Source organism: Aegilops tauschii, chromosome 7 (genome assembly GCF_002575655.3).
Source record: "Aegilops tauschii subsp. strangulata cultivar AL8/78 chromosome 7, Aet v6.0, whole genome shotgun sequence".
NCBI classification, from domain to species: Eukaryota; Viridiplantae; Streptophyta; class Magnoliopsida; order Poales; family Poaceae; genus Aegilops; species Aegilops tauschii.
In genome coordinates this window covers 587,424,277-587,440,617 of record NC_053041.3, presented here as the reverse complement: position 1 = coordinate 587,440,617, position 16,341 = coordinate 587,424,277, and the positions used below count along the sequence as shown (strand labels likewise).

Here is a 16,341-nt window from a genome sequence, read left to right as displayed (position 1 = left end):
GCTGTCTCCTAGATACTCAACCTTTCTTTCATACTAAGATCCAACCATCCTTTCTACCTGGCTGCAACATGCTCGACCATGCATTCCGGTTTAGCACCATTTATTGCCATTTATTATGCGAATATTTTCTCAATTGTCCATTAACCTTTTTTTTTAACATGAACGGGTTTGTTGGTAAATATGGCTATGTGATGACAACAAACATTTTTCAATTTTGCCAGGCTCTTTGAGAAGCAGTTTCCCCTCAATTTGCCACGTGACCAAAGTCCTACCATGATTTTTTAGTGAACACGTTTTCTCTTGTAAATTTTGCCATGCTAATTTTCATCATGTGTTTTTTACAAATGGTTTGGCAATTACTCCCTCTGTTCCATAATATAAGAACTTTTTGACACTACTGTAGTGTCAAAAACGCTCTTATATTACGGGACGGAGGGAGTATTTACTACATATAATGGTTTTGTGTGCTTTCTATACCTACATCATGGCGAAAAGTACGGTTTTTCTTTTACAAGGGAATGGTTTTTTTTTTCGCGGTTGACAAGGGAATGGTTATTGGGCTGAGAGGTCTAGCAGAGGGCATGTCTGGCTAACACATGAATTTAGCACTTCTCACCAATGGCGGATCCAACGCGGCCTTTAAACACAGCTGGTAGGCACGTCTTTCTTCACAGTCAATGTCTGGCTAACACATGAATGTGCTCCTTCCGTTCCAAAATAGATGACTCAACTTTGTACTAACTTTGTACTAAAGTTAGTACAAAGTTGGGTCATCTATTTTAGAACGGAGGGAGTATTATAGGTAGGCACCAGACTATGAAAAATCTGTTTGTCTGTTGATCGTTTTCATTCTAGCGCTCCAAATCTCCCATATACTTACCACAATCTTAGTGAGTTGAGCACGGTGAACTTTTTTAATGACATTGAACAACCATCTCCTTTTCGAAAAAATTGAACAACCATCTTGATCTAGCACATGGGTCGACTTGTATTGATAGCACTTTCGTTCTTTCATCATCTGCGAGCGTTCATACGCATCACCCCATGGTGCACTCTAAAAGCCGGTGGTGGCACTATGAATCTTTCGCGCCTTAAAATTTGTGCACTTACTCGAATAGGCAACATTCCTGTGATTCAACAGATCCCCTGATGGAAGTGATAGCTTGGCCCCGGGATCGCCACTTGGTTGCCCTCTGCTGTGTTGAAGCCTCCATCGCTGCTTACTGGTTGCAGCATTCACCGCTGGTAGATTGCTGCACCCACATTGCTATGTCAAAATCTTAGCTAGGCCCATGCAAACTGAAGTCAGGAGCGGCTCAGTCGCATATGTTTTAGATGAACCAGTCCGAATGACATACAAAATTGCCCCACCCTATTGTAGCACCTAATTACCAGAAAGGTTATGATGCAGAGGCCGGGGGTACGTCTCCATTTCCAAAAAAAATTACCAGCAAGGTCAGTCCGACACACAGGCCACACCTGTCAGCTTCAGGACAAATTTTCAATTGACATACTTAAGGAACACAAACTGGAATTTCCTTATGTTTTGATGCAATTTCCTCACAGTTCATGTTACCTACATTGCCAGCACTGCAGCAAAGATTTTTCATGTGTACTGCAGCAAAGATTTTTTTCATGTGTACCTTACACTGGAATTCGTGTTGGTGTAGTGTTTTGACAGTGAAATATTAACAGTTCATACCTTCAGACAGTTAGAATTTTTTTCCCCTGCTGATTACAAAATTTTCACCTCATTGTATGATGTTTTTTCTGCAGGCTAGTTCATGTAGTAGGCGTATGTAGAGCAGCAGGGTGAGGAAAAACATGGAAGAGTTTAACCGAAGTTTGATCAAGAGGAGTAGGACATTTCCAGAGCCGTCAACTGTTGAAATATATTGCCCGGCTCTCTTCATTAGTTCGGACTTTTGGATGAGTTGGCTGAAGCATGAATTCAATATGGTATCCGAGACAGAAGGTCTTGTGTTCAAGACCCTGCAATCGCAGTATTAAAAAAATTATTTTGCGGCCCAAATAAATCCCACATCTAAGGACTAAATAAGCCTGCGTGAATTCAATATGGACGGACTCTTGGATGATCTTCCTCCATCCTCCACCAAGTATTCGGATCTGTTCTTCCCCCTTTCTTCTCTCCAGGTACTTGCCTCTCTGACTTGTTTTTGTTCTTTCTTCTTCTCTCTCCCCCTTTCTCATGGCGTCTCCGTGATGTTTTTCTGCTCTATCTTCTCCTCATTTCCCCTCTCCAATGGCGCCTCCCAGAAGAGTTGTGTGATGCAATTTCCTTTAACATAGGCTTATCCTTCAAAACAACTAAATCTTATCCTCCTTGTTGCCTCAATCAAACAATTGAACTGGAAAATTTTTATCTAGAAGTTTTAATTTGCATTGAGTCTAGTCTTTACATCTTTCTTAGTAACATATATTGCAGTAGGATTTGCTCTCTTCCAGTCCTTGATTCCAAAAACAGAAAATGTCTTATATCACTACTAAGTAGGAGCGTACATGAGGAATACAACAGAAAAATCAAGAATATAATTGAAAATCACTGTCAACAGTTACCGGGGGATACAAGGCTTTCCTCGTAGAGTCCGGCATGTTTTAACACCTTGCTACTATTTGAGAGAAGGCTGTCACCGGTCACAGGGTTGTATACACGCAACTGGAAGCTTGGTCCTCCAAACGACATGAAGCGTGGTTGTATGAAGATGATGCGACAACCACCGTCGGCAATGGCGAACGGGAGGACCCAGTCTGCATAATGCATGGATGCAACAACATTACCTGGCACCATGTGCAGATCTATTCGACAGCGCAGGTCCCACACGCCCGTATCATGGTCGCGGAGCAGCCAGACATCGTGTCGACGCGGCCATGCGGTATGAACCATTATGTTGTCGGTAATTTCAGTGTGGAAGAGGCAAAGGCGTCCGCCGTGCTCCGTCAAACTGTATTTATTTTGATAATTGAAGTTTCTATACATGTCCAGTGGTGGGGATGGCACGATCCCAACCGTCTCGTCGTCGAGGGAGAAGGAGAAGATGAACGTCTCATTGGATCGCATGGCCAGCCAATGCACGCGGCCCTGCGCAAAGACGCTGATGTCGATCTCGATCATCCAAATATCAGGTTTCTCCCCAGCACAACCCTTCGCCGGTCTCCAGACCGTCGGCCCGGAGTTGATTTCATAGACCTCGTATCCTAAATATTCCCGGAGGTAGCCGATGCGCACAGCTTTGTGCTTCCTCGTCCGCACGTCGTAGCCGAGCCCTACGCGGCAGCCGACCACCCTACTGTCCGGGAGCGCCGCCACTCGGCCGGTGGATGGGTTGAGCACGTGGTGTGCCCCTGCGGCTTGGAGGATGACGAGGCCGCGGCACTTGTGCGTGACAACACACGGGGCGGGGTTGAGGGGGATCTCCGTGAGCGTCGTGCCGCCGGGGTTGGCGGGCGACCACGCCTGAACCTTGGGATGTCCGGCCGGTGAGCGCGAGTTCTGGACGAACAGGATCCTCGGGCCTCCGTGGCGGTTGGCGAGGCGGTAGTGGAGCTCGGCGAAGTCGTCGGTGGCCAGCGCCACGGCCCAGACGCGAGAGAGGCAGCGGCACCTGTGCACGGACCTGGACGGCAACCGCGCGAAGATATCCTCGATGATATCGTCGGGGATGTGTGGCAATGGATCCTCCATGGCGTCCGGCACTACGTTGGGGAGGCGGCCGCCGCCGGCTTTTCGCTTGGACATTGGAGCACGCACAACCTAGGGAACAGATCGATCTATATATGTACACGCTTTTGTTTGTCATTCCTCGTGTGGGCACGGGCCACCGGGCACACGTATGCTCGGCTCGCACGGGTAGAACCGTAACAATACATGCAAGGCTTGGGTCAACAACCATTCGTGCTTATCGCACTCCATTTGTAGGATTAATATACTACTTTTTTAAAGAGAATGGATTAATATACTACTTGGAATTGAAAGTTTGATTATGAATTGATTAACCCTGTTAAAAGCATCTCCAAAGCGGACCCGCAAACCGCCTGCATCTGTCCGGACCGCGGAAGTCATCTAATGCGGGCCTTTATCGGTTTGCGGGGCGGTCCGGACGCGATTTCTCTCGCAAACCAGAGACGGAAGTGCGGGGGGTTTGCGGGAGTCCAGACACGCGAAATGTACAAATCCGACGCCCCGGCCCACCCAAAACCCTTCGCGGACCCTACGACTCCATCCTTCCCATTTTCTCTTCTTCCTTCTTTTTCTCTCACCTTCGTCGTCACTCCACCACCCCGGCCACCACGACACACCCCTGCCGAAACTCTACGTCTCTGTCACCTCCAGCGCTCGAGCAGGGCTCCACCCTGCTTCTCACCCGTCTCCGTTAAACCTCTGTCCTCCGACCGGCCGCTAGGTACCATCCGCTACTGCTATCCTCACCATGCCCGACAAGTGTTCTATGAATTACCCAAGCTAGAAACAGTTGTCCCTTCTTCTTTCTAGCAATGGATTTCGATTTGGAGTACATATATGAGCAGTGTATTTAGTCGTCCGACGAGTCAACGACTCGTCGGACGAGGAGGAGTACTCCGATGAGACGGTGATGATGCAGGCGGTCCTTGAAGACGCGGAGCATGAGGAGGAGCATGTGTTGGGGAATGTAGTATTTCAAAAAAATTCCTACGATCACGCAAGATCTATCTAGGAGAAGCATAGCAACAAGCGGGGAGAGTGTGTCCACGTACCCTTGTAGACCGAAAGCGGAATCGTTAAGTAGCGTGGTTGATGTAGTCGAATGTCTTCGCGATCCAACCGATCAAGTACCGAACGCACGGCACCTCCGCGATCTGCACACGTTCAGCTCAGTGACGTCCCTCGAACTTCTAGATCCAGCTGAGGTCAAGGGAGAGTTTCGTCAGCAAGATAGCGTGTTGACGATGATGATGAAGTTACCAACCCAGGGCTTCGCCTAAGCACTGCGACAATATGACCGAGGTGGAAATATGTGGAGGGGGCACCGCACATGGCTAAGAATCAATTTCTGTGTCTATGGGGTGCCCCCCTCTCCCGTATATAAAGGAGTGGAGGAGAGGGAGGGCCGGCCTCCTAGGGCGCGCCCCAAGGGGGAATTCCTACTCCTACTAGGAGTAGGTTTCCCCCCTTTCCTAGTCCAACTAGGAGGGGGAAGGAAGGGGAAGAGGGGGAGAATGAAAGGGGGGGCGGCCCCCCCAAACCCTACCCCAATTCGGATTGGGCCTAGGGGGCGGGCGCCACACCTGGCCGCCTCCTCCTCTCTTCCACTATGGCCCATTAAGGCCCATTAACTCCCCGGGGGGTTCCGGTAACCCCCCGGTACTCCGGTAAATGCCCGAATTCATCCGAAACCATTCCGGTATCCAAACATAACCTTACAATATACCAATCTTCATGTCTCGACCATTTCGAGACTCCTCGCCATGTCCGTGATCATATCCGGGACTCCAAACTACCTTCGGTACATCAAAACACATAAACTCATAATACCGATCGTCATCGAACGTTAAGCGTGCGGACCCTACGGGTTCGAGAACTATGTAGACATGACCGAGACTCATCTCCGGTCAATAACCAATAGCGGAACCTGGATGCTCATATTGGTTCCTACATATTCTACGAAGATCTTTATCGATCAAACCGCATAACAACATACGTTGTTCCCTTTGTCATCGATATGTTACTTGCCCGAGATTCGATCGTCTGTATCATCATACCTATTTCAATCTCGTTACCGGCAAGTCTCTTTACTTGTTCCGTAATGTATCATCCCGCAACTAACTCATTAGTCACATTCCTTGCAAGGCTTATAGTGATGTGCATTACCGAGAGGGCCCAGAGATACCTCTCCGATACACAGAGTGACAAATCCTAATCTCGATCTATGCCAACCCAACAAACACATTCGGAGACGCCTGTAGAGCATATTTATAATCACCCAGTTACGTTCTGACGTTTGATAGCACACAAGGTGTTCCTCTGGTATGCGGGAGTTGCATAATCTCATAGTCAGAGGAACATGTATAAGTCATGAAGAAAGCAATAGCAATAAAACTCAATGATCATAATGCTAAGCTAACGGATGGGTCTTGTCCATCACATCATTCTCTAATGATGTGACCCCATTCTTCAAATGACAACACATGTCTATGGTCAGGAAACATAACCATCTTTGATTAACGAGCTAGTCAAGTACAGGCATACTAGGGACACTATGTTTTGTCTATGTATTCACATATGTACTAAGTTTCCGGTTAATACAATTCTAGCATGAATAATAAACATTTATCATGATATAAGGAAATATAAATAACAACTTTATTATTGCCTCTAGGGCATATTTCCTTCAGTCTCCCACTTGCACTAGAGTCAATAATCTAGTTCACATCACCATGTGATTTAACACCAATAGTTCACATCTTTATGTGATTAACACCCATAGTTCGCATCGCCATGTGACCAATACTCAAAAGTTTTACTAGAGTCAATAATCTAGTTCACATCGCTATGTGATTAACACCCAAGAGTAATAAGGTATGATCATGTTTTTCTTGTGAGAGAAATTTTAGTCTACGGGTCTGTAACATTCAGATCCGTATGTATTGTGCAAATTTCTATGTCTACAATACTCTGCACGGAGCTACTCTAGCTAATTGTTCCCACTTTCAATATGTATCTATTTCGAGACTTAGAGTCATCTAGATCGGTGTCAAAAGCTTGCATCCACGTAACACTTTACGACGAACTATTTTATCACCTCCATGACCGAGAAATATTTCCTTAGTCCTCTAAGGATAATTTTGACCGCTATCCAGTGATCTACTCCTAGATCACTATTGTACTCCCTTGCCAAAATCATGCTAAGGTATACAACAGGTCTGGTACACAACATAGCATACTTTATAGAACCTATGACTGAGGCATAGGGAATGACTTTTCATCCTCTTTCTATTTTATGTCCTGGTCGGGTTTTGAGTCTTTACTCAACTTCACACCTTGCAACACAGACAAGAACTCCTTCTTTGACCGTTCCATTTTAAACTACTTTAAAAATATTGTCAAGGTATGTACTCATTGAAAAATCTTATCAAGCGTCTTGATCTATCTCTATAGATCTTGATGCCCAATATGTAAGCAGCTTCACCGAGGTCTTTCATTAAAAACTTCTTATTCAAGTATCCTTTTATGCTATCCAGAAATTCAATATCATTTCCGATCAGCAATATGTCATCCACATATAATATCAGAAATCCTACAAAGCTCCCACTCACTTTCTTGTAAATACAGGCTTCTCCAAAAGTCTGTAAAAAACCATATGCTTTGATCACACTATCAAAGTGTATATTCCAACTCCGAGATGCTTGCACCAGTCCATAAATGGATCGCTGGAGCTTGCACACTTTGTTAGCACCTTTTGGATCGACAAAACCTTTTGGTTGCATCATATACAACTCTTCTTTAAGATATCCATTAAGGAATGCAGTTTTGACATCCATTTGCCAAATTTCATAATCATAAAATGCGGCAATCGCTAACATGATTCAGACAGACTTTAAGCATCGATACGGGTGAGAAATTCTCATCGTAGTCAACACCTTGAACTTGTCGAAAACCTTTTGCCACAATTCGAGCTTTGTAGATAGTAACACTACTATTAGCGTCCGTCTACCTCTTAAAGATCCATTTATTCTCAATGGCTCGCCGATCATCGGGCAAGTCAATCAAAGTCCATACTTTGTTCTTATACATGGATCCTATCTCAGATTTCATGGCCTCAAGCCATTTTGCGGAATCTGGGATTGATGACCCACAAGTATAGGGGATCTATCGTAGTCCTTTCGATAAGTAAGAGTGTCGAACCCAACGAGGAGCAGAAGGAAATGATAAGCGGTTTTCAGCAAGGTATTCTTTGCAAGCACTGAAATTATCGGTAACAGATAGTTTTGTGATAAGGTAATTTGTAACGGGTAGCAAGTAATGAAAGTAAACAAGGTGCAGCAAGATGGCCCAATCCTTTTTGTAGCAAAGGACAAGCTTGGACAAACTCTTATATAGAGAAAAGCGCTCCCAAGGACACATGGGAATTATCGTCAAGCTAGTTTTCATCACGCTCATATGATTCGCGTTCGTTACTTTGATAATTTGGTATGTGGGTGGACCGGTGCTTAGGTGCTGCCCTTTCTTGGACAAGCATCCCACTTATGATTAACCCCTATTGCAAGCATCCGCAACTACAAAAGAAGTATTAAGGTAAAGCTAACCATAGCATGAAACATATGGATCCAAATCAGCCCCTTACGAAGCAACTCATAAACTAGGGTTTAAGCTTCTGTCACTCTAGCAACCCATCATCTACTTATTACTTCCCAATGCCTTCCTCTAGGCCCAAACAATGGTGAAGTGTCATATAGTTGACTTCACATAACACCACTAGAGGAGAGACAACATACATCTCATCAAAATATCGAACGAATACCAAATTCACATGACTACTTATAGCAAGACTTCTCCCATGTCCTCAGGAACAAACGTAACTACTCAAAAATCATATTCATGTTCATAATCAGAGGGGTATTAATATGCATAAAGGATCTAAACATATGATCTTCCACCAAATCAACCAACTAGCATCAACTACAAGGAGTAATCAACACTACTAGCAACCCACAGGTACCAATCTGAGGCTTTGGGACAAAGATTGGATAGAGATGAACTAGGGTTTGAGAGGAGATGGTGCTGGTGAAGATGTTGGTGGAGATTGACCCCCTCCCGATGAGAGGATCATTGGTGATGACGATGGCGATGATTTCCCCCTCCCGGAGGGAAGTTTCCCCGGCAGAACAGCTCTGCCGAAGCCCTAGATTGGTTCCGCCTCGTGGCGGCGGAGTTTCTTCCCGAAAGCTTGCTTATGATTTTTTCCAGGGTAAAAGACTTCGTATAGTAGAGGATGGGCACCGGAGGCCTGCCAGGGGGTCCATGAGGCAGTGGGGCGCGCCCCCCACCCTCGTGGCCAGGGTGTGGGCCCCCTCTGGTGGATTCTTCCGCCAGTATTTTTTATTAATTCCAAAAATAACTTCCGTGAAGTTTCAGGACTTTTGGAGCTATGCAGAATAGGTCTCTAATATTTGCTCCTTTTCCAGGCCAGAATTCTAGCTGCCGGCATTCTCCCTCTTCATGTAAACCTTGTAAAATAAGAGAGAATAGGCATAAGTATTGTCACATAACGTGTAATAACAGCCCATAATGCAATAAATATTGATATAAAAGCATGATGCAAAATGGACGTATCAACTCCCCCAAGCTTAGACCTCGCTTGTCCTCAAGTGGAAGCCGATAACGATAAATATGTCCACATGTTTAGAGATAGAGGTGTCGATAAAATAAAATACGGACATGAGGGCATCATGATCATTCTTATAACAGCAACATATATGGATATTGTCATATGATTTCTTATGCTCAAGTAATAATCTTCACAATGTCAAGTATGAATCAAAAACTTCATTGAGAACCAACAAATTATAATCTCAGTCATTGAAGCAATTGCAATTTATCATAACATCGGAAAGAGTCAATATAAAAGCTTTTCGGCAAGTCCACATACTCAACTATCATTTAGTCTTTCACAATTGCTAACACTCACGCAATACTTATGGGTATGGAGTTTTAATCGGACACAGAGAAAGATAGGGGCTTATAGTGTTGCCTCCCAACCTTTTACCTCAAGGGTAATGTCAACAATAATAATTCATGCTAACTTACATCCAATTGAATATATATATCAGGATCTTTCCAACACAATGTGCTCGCCAAAGGATAAAATGGAAAAAGGAAAGGTGAAGATCACCATGACTCTTGCATAAGGTATAAGACAGAAGTAAAAGATAGGCCCTTCACAAAGGGAAACAGAGGTTGCCATGTGCTTTTATGGTTGGATGCACGAAATCTTAATGCAAAAGAACGTCACTTTATATTGCCACTTGTGATATGGACCTTTATTATGCAGTCTGTCGCTTTTATTGCTTCCATATCACAAGATCGTATAAAGTTTATTTTCTCCACACTAATAGATCATACATATTTAAAAAGCAATTTTTATTGCAAACACATGACAACTTACTTGAAGGATCTTACTCAATCCATAGGTAGATATGGTGGACTCTTATGGAAAAACTGGGTTTAAGGGTATTCGGAAGCACAAGTAGTATCTCTACTTGGTGCAAAGAATTTGTCTAGCATGAGAGGGAAAGGCAAGCTCAACATGTTGGATGATCCATGACAATATACTTTATTTCAGGTATAAGAAAACATAACCCATTACGTTGTCTTCCTTGTCCAACATCAACTCTTTAGCATGTCACATATTTTAATGAGAGCTCACAATCATAAAAGATGTCCAAGATAGTATATTTATATGTGAAAACCTCTCTTTCTTTATTATTTCCTATTAATTGCAACGATGACCAAAACTATGTTTGTCAACTTTCAAGAACTTTTATTCATCATACTCTTTATATGTGAAGTCATTACTCTCCATATGATCAATATGATCTCTTTATTTCTTTTTATTCTTTCTTTTTCTTTAATTCCCTCACGATCATAGCAAGATAATCAAGACTTTGACTCAACACTAATCTTTATTATATATAGCTCACGGACTCGATTACATAGAAGGATCGAAAGGCAAAACTCAAAACTAAATCACACTAAAACTTTTATTCTACTAGATCAAGATATTACCAAAGGATCGAACTAAGAAAAATGTTAAAGATAGGAGTGTGATGGTGATACAATACCGGGGCACCTCCCCCAAGCTTGGCAGTTTCCAAGGGGAGTGCCCATACCCATGTGATTATATCCCTTTTGTTGGTGAAGGAGATGATGGAGTTAATTGTGCCTTCAGCTTTTTCATATTGTATTTGAGAAGAGCAATTTCCTCCTTTAAATCATCAACTCCCGTTTCCAGCTTCAAGACCTTGTCACATAAATCTCCCTTGCTTTTCTGCCGAAAATGAGAAGGAATAGATCCGTTGTTAGACAGTTTAGCCCTCTTAGGAAGACTAGACTTCTTGAACTTCACGTGCATATCCCCAGGTTGAGGGAGAGGGACATCCTCCTCCTCAGAACTTGAATCATTGATCCTCATCAAATGAGCATCCTCTTCATCATCCGTAGTTCGACCACAAGGAGATAGATCCCCATAGGTCTTTGGGTCAGCAACGAGGTGTGAGACATAGCTCTCTCCGTCGGAATCCTGAGATGACATCTTGCTCCAAACTTGCTACAGAAACAGCTCGAAACAAAAACAGAGGATATTTGCGTGGTACGGTGATCAAAACCTTCGGAAGATTATATAATTAATTTTTATCGACCAAAAGAAGTATCGTGCAAGAAAACAGAGTCTGGAGAACACACGAGGTGCCCACGAGGCAGGGGGCACGCCCAGGGGGTAGGGCGCGCCCTCCATCCTCGTGGACGCCTCGTTTTCTTCCCGGACTACTTCTTATTTTCCTATTTTCTTAAATATTCCAAAACGGGGAAAATTGCCATTAGAACTGTTTTGGAGTCGGTTTACTTACCGTACCACATACCTATTCCTTTTCGGAGTCTGAAACGTTCTGGAAAGTGTCTCTTATGTATTCCTCAGGGGTTACGGTTTCAATAAAATTAGTTTCAACATTTATAGGATTACCTGAGATATAATGTTTGATTCTTTGACCGTTCACCACCTTTGGATTTGTGCCTTCGAAGTTGTTGATTTTTATGGCACCGGAACGATAGACCTCCTCGATAACGTAAGGGCCTTCCCATTCAGAGAGAAGTTTTCCTGCAAAAAATCTTAAACGAGAGTTTAATAGCAACACATAATCACCTACATTCAACTCACGCTTTTGTATCCTTTTGTCATGCCATCTTTTAACTTTTTCTTTAAATAGTTTGGCATTCTCATAGGCTTGAGTTCTCCATTCATCAAGTGAGCTAATGTCAAATAACCTCTTCTCACCGGCAAGTTTGAAATCATAACTGAGCTCTTTAATGGCCCAATATGCCTTATGTTCTAGTTCGAGAGGTAAGTGACATGCTTTTCCATAAACCATTTTATACGGAGACATACCCATAGGATTTTTATATGCAGTTCTATAGGCCCATAATGCATCATCAAGTTTCTTAGACCAATTCTTTCTAGACTTATTAACAGTCTTTTGCAAAATTAATTTGAGCTCTCTGTTACTCAATTCTACTTGACCACTAGACTGTGGGTGATACGGAGATGCAATTATATGATTAACATCATACTTAGCAAACATTTTACGAAAGGCACCATGAATAAAATGTGAACCACCATCAGTCATTAAATATCTAGGGACTCCAAACCTCGGAAAAATAACTTCTTTAATCATCTTAATAGAGGAGTTGAGGTCGGTGGAGCTCCAGGGGGCCCACGAGACAGGGGGGCGAGCCCAGGGGGTAGGCGCGCCCCCACACTCGTGGACAGGGTGTGGGCCCCCTGGTCTTGATTCTTTCGCCAGTATTTTTAATATATTCAAAAAATATTCTCCGTGAAGTTTCAGGTGATTCCGAGAATTTTTATTTCTGCACAAAAATAACACCATGGCAATTCTGCTGAAAACAGCGTCAGTCCGGGTTAGTTCCATTCAAATCATGCAAGTTAGAGTCCAAAACAAGGGCAAAAATGTTTGGAAAAGTAGATACGATGGAGACGTATTAGACACCCCATTCCACCGGGCCATGAACATATTGAAACGACTCCCGGTGGGCACTCATACGTCGTATGGATGCGTGCACGGCGTCGGAGACGCCGCCACGTGGAAGAAGCACTACCGTAAGACCACGGAGGAGAGAAAGGAAAGACGGAGGTTAACTGAAGAAAACATTGACAAGAAGGTTGAGATTGCGGTTGAGAAGAAATCAGGTGAGACAATGAAACCAACGGTAGCTGCTGCAAAATGGGAGATGGCAGCTATCGTCACTTGTAGCAGGCAAAATCCAAATAAAGATGCAGCAGACTTTCCCCTTGCCGACTTCTTCAGGAGCAGCTCGACTAGCGTTGCACCAGCACCTGCTCCGGCACCTGCACCAGCACCTGCTCCTGCACCGACTCCCGCACCAGCTCCTACACCGACTCCCGCACCTGCTCATAGCAGCCCGTCCTCCGTCTCGGATGTGCTCGATGGTGCTTCGTCTTTGGCTGAGCTCAACGCCCTCACGGTACCTGTCACACCGGCCCTCTTCAATAAATGTATAATCTCCCATTTCCGTTGCCTTTTGGATGTCTCACGTCGCAGACATGTCTTTGGAGGCCGACGTAACCCCGTGCACCATATTGTACACCATCAGTGGCCAGAAGGTGGACGTGGGGAAGGCGACGACAATGAAGCCAAAGGAACAATTGTTCCACAGCCAGCCGATCCCCCGACATCTTCAAGGTCTCCGTGGCCAGTGTCAAACCGGGCCATGAGAATTTGGCTCCTCCGGTACTACTAGGGAGAGATGACGACCAAACCCCGCGGCGGCTTGGCAATTGCAAGAGGTGGGTCCTATTGTGGCCCAAGAGTCTGCTTCGTCTAGAGGCGGCCGGGAGCACACCCACGATCACGCAGCCTCAGCAAGGTATGAACATCAACACCCCACCTACCCAATTAGCATCGCATGTCATGCCGGGTGATAGCGGACGGGCCGAGGAAGAGGCTCCATTAGTCGCTGATGACGTCGCCGCCCTCGAAGAAGCAATGCATGATATCGATGCCATAGATGAGGATGAGGATGACGATGACACTCTACAGTATCTCAATACTGGCACCTATGACGACGGAGGATTGATGGCTCAGCAGTATGAGTACTCAGGGTTTGATAATCATGAGTCAGTTCCTGAATTGCCGCCTTCGGAGGGTGAACGTATTATAGACGACCTTCCAGTACCAAAGAAGCATAGGAAGAGAGCGAGGAAAGGCAACAATAAAGTTGCTGCCATGATCCAGCCGCCTCCGCAGCCTCGGGTTCAAGACCGTGCACCTGTCCCCGATGCGGCGAAATACCATATCCCCGGTGAACCAATCCTACCTAAGGCATCGGTAGATTCCATACACGGCAATCTAAGGAGACTTCATGACAATGTGCTGCGGAGAGAGAAAAGCCTAATCGCCTCGGAAAATCCAGGATACCCACTCTACGTGGTTAATGTGCCGCGGCAAAGGTCGTACGTCGACACATTCCCCATGGAGAAGTTCTTCCTTCGATTCGATTACATCTTCGACATGTTTCACTTGAAGAAGCTGGATTTTACGTTTGTCAGCCTTTTTGCCTTGTACATGAACTACATCATCGGGATTGAGCAGATACCTTATATCTGTGTCGCTGACCCGTACTTCATGCACGAGGGCTTCTTGGCAATCTACACAGAGCACCGTGAATACACGAGGGACTACATCGTCAATTTCATGGTCGCCAATAAGGACAAGGAGACGATTCTCGTGCCTTATCATCCCATGTAAGTCATCCGCGCGGATATCCTTCCTTCAATTTCAATCATTCATTTGCACGGTGGAGGCTAATTAATTTGAGGTGTACTTATTTTGCGCAGCCACGGGTGTGCCGTCCTCATCATCCTTTACCCCCGATACTCCCATGCTCTTTACATGGACTCGTCGAAGAACATGAACAAAAAGGATTACACCCACATCAAGTCTGTTCTCGATAGTGCTATCTTTTTCTATGGCATACGGGGTGGAGAGATCAAGACCAAGAAGGCAAGGAACGGCAGGCCCGCCTTCGGCAATAAGACCGACTTCTGCTGCATCCAGCAACCGAGTGATATTCTTAATGATGGATTCTATGTCCTACACCTCATACTGGAGTACAGACGGGATCAGCAGAACCTTCGCATGTCACCTACATCCGGCGATGCCCATATTCTACAATGGGCAAAGAACGTAGGAGATATCCCGGATCATCGACTTCGAGCTGAGTACTATCACATCCAGCGTGAACTTGCCCAAATCATCATGAAGGAGGTCCTCGAAAAAACAGGGATGTTCTACGAGGAAGGGAAAATGTCGCGGGAAGACGTCCAAACACGCGTAGCCGCTCAGCGTCTCGACCTCAAGCCTTTCACTAAGCTCGAGGACTATCTCCCTGACTTGGATGGATGACACGACATGTTGGAGTGATTGTCGATATATGGCAATGTGTCTGTTTAGTCCATACTTTCTGAATGACGAAACTTTGAGTTATGCACGACGAAACTTTATTTGTGATGTAATTAAACCGTCCTCCTCAACTAGCGAAGATCACTCTAGTTAGGGCATTTTGGGTACGATGAACTTTGTTATTTATGCTTATGATATGTTGCTTCTATTTTTGCCAAGTCAATCTCTTTCTGTTGCTCAACTATATATGTTGCATATCATCGACCCATGTGACGATGCAGGTGCATAGATCACCGATGACGAAGAAGTGCTACGCCAGGAGTATACGATGAGTGGCCGGAGTGTCAGGCCCAGGTGTACCGGTTTCCGGTTTCGGAGCGACAGCCAACAGTTAGTTTAGGTTCATGCTAGTGCGAGAGAGGTATACGAACCGACGCCTCAAAGAAGTACTACACTATGTATGATGAGACATGTCATGTAACTTGTATGGCTATATCGTCATTATGATGTGATGACATGATTTGTGTTGGATGATATGATGAGACTATTTTATGTTATGATGAGCATATTGCATGTTTATGATATGATTAGAATACTGTATAAAACCTATACAAAAACATTGCAAATACGCAACAACAAAAAAGATATGAGAAAACATAGTAGTAGCGCTCTTTAGCGTTGGACAGGAAAACACTACTGCTAAAGCACTTAGCAGTAGCGCTGGTATGGGAAGCGCTGCTGCTAAGTAGGTATAGTAGTAGTGAAGGAAATATGCCCTAGAGCCAATAATAAAGTTATTATTTATTTCCTTATTTCATGATAAATGTTTATTATTCATGCTAGAATTGTATTAACCGGAAACATAATACTTGTGTGAATACATAGACAAACAGAGTGTCACTAGTATGCCTCTACTTGAATAGCTCGTTGATCAAAGATGGTTATGTTTCCTACCCATAGACATGAGTTGTCATTTGATTAACAGGATCACATCATTAGGAGAATGATGTGATTGACTTGACCCATTCCGTTAGCTTAGCACTTGATCGTTTAGTATGTTGCTATTGCTTTCTTCATGACTTATACATGTTCCTATGACTATGAGATTATGCAACTCCCGTTTACCGGAGGAAC

The 16,341-nt window shown here is 44.5% G+C and overlaps 1 protein-coding gene across 1 annotated transcript; it reads right to left on the bottom strand.

Moving 5' to 3' along the window:
- Positions 1 to 2,566: 2,566 nt before the first annotated feature.
- Positions 2,567 to 3,757, bottom strand: LOC109747896 (putative F-box protein At3g23960). The gene has a single exon (XM_020306942.1). The coding sequence runs from the start codon at positions 3,755 to 3,757 to the stop codon at positions 2,567 to 2,569; it is 1,191 nt and encodes a 396-aa protein (XP_020162531.1).
- Between the last annotated feature and the right edge of the window lie 12,584 nt (positions 3,758 to 16,341).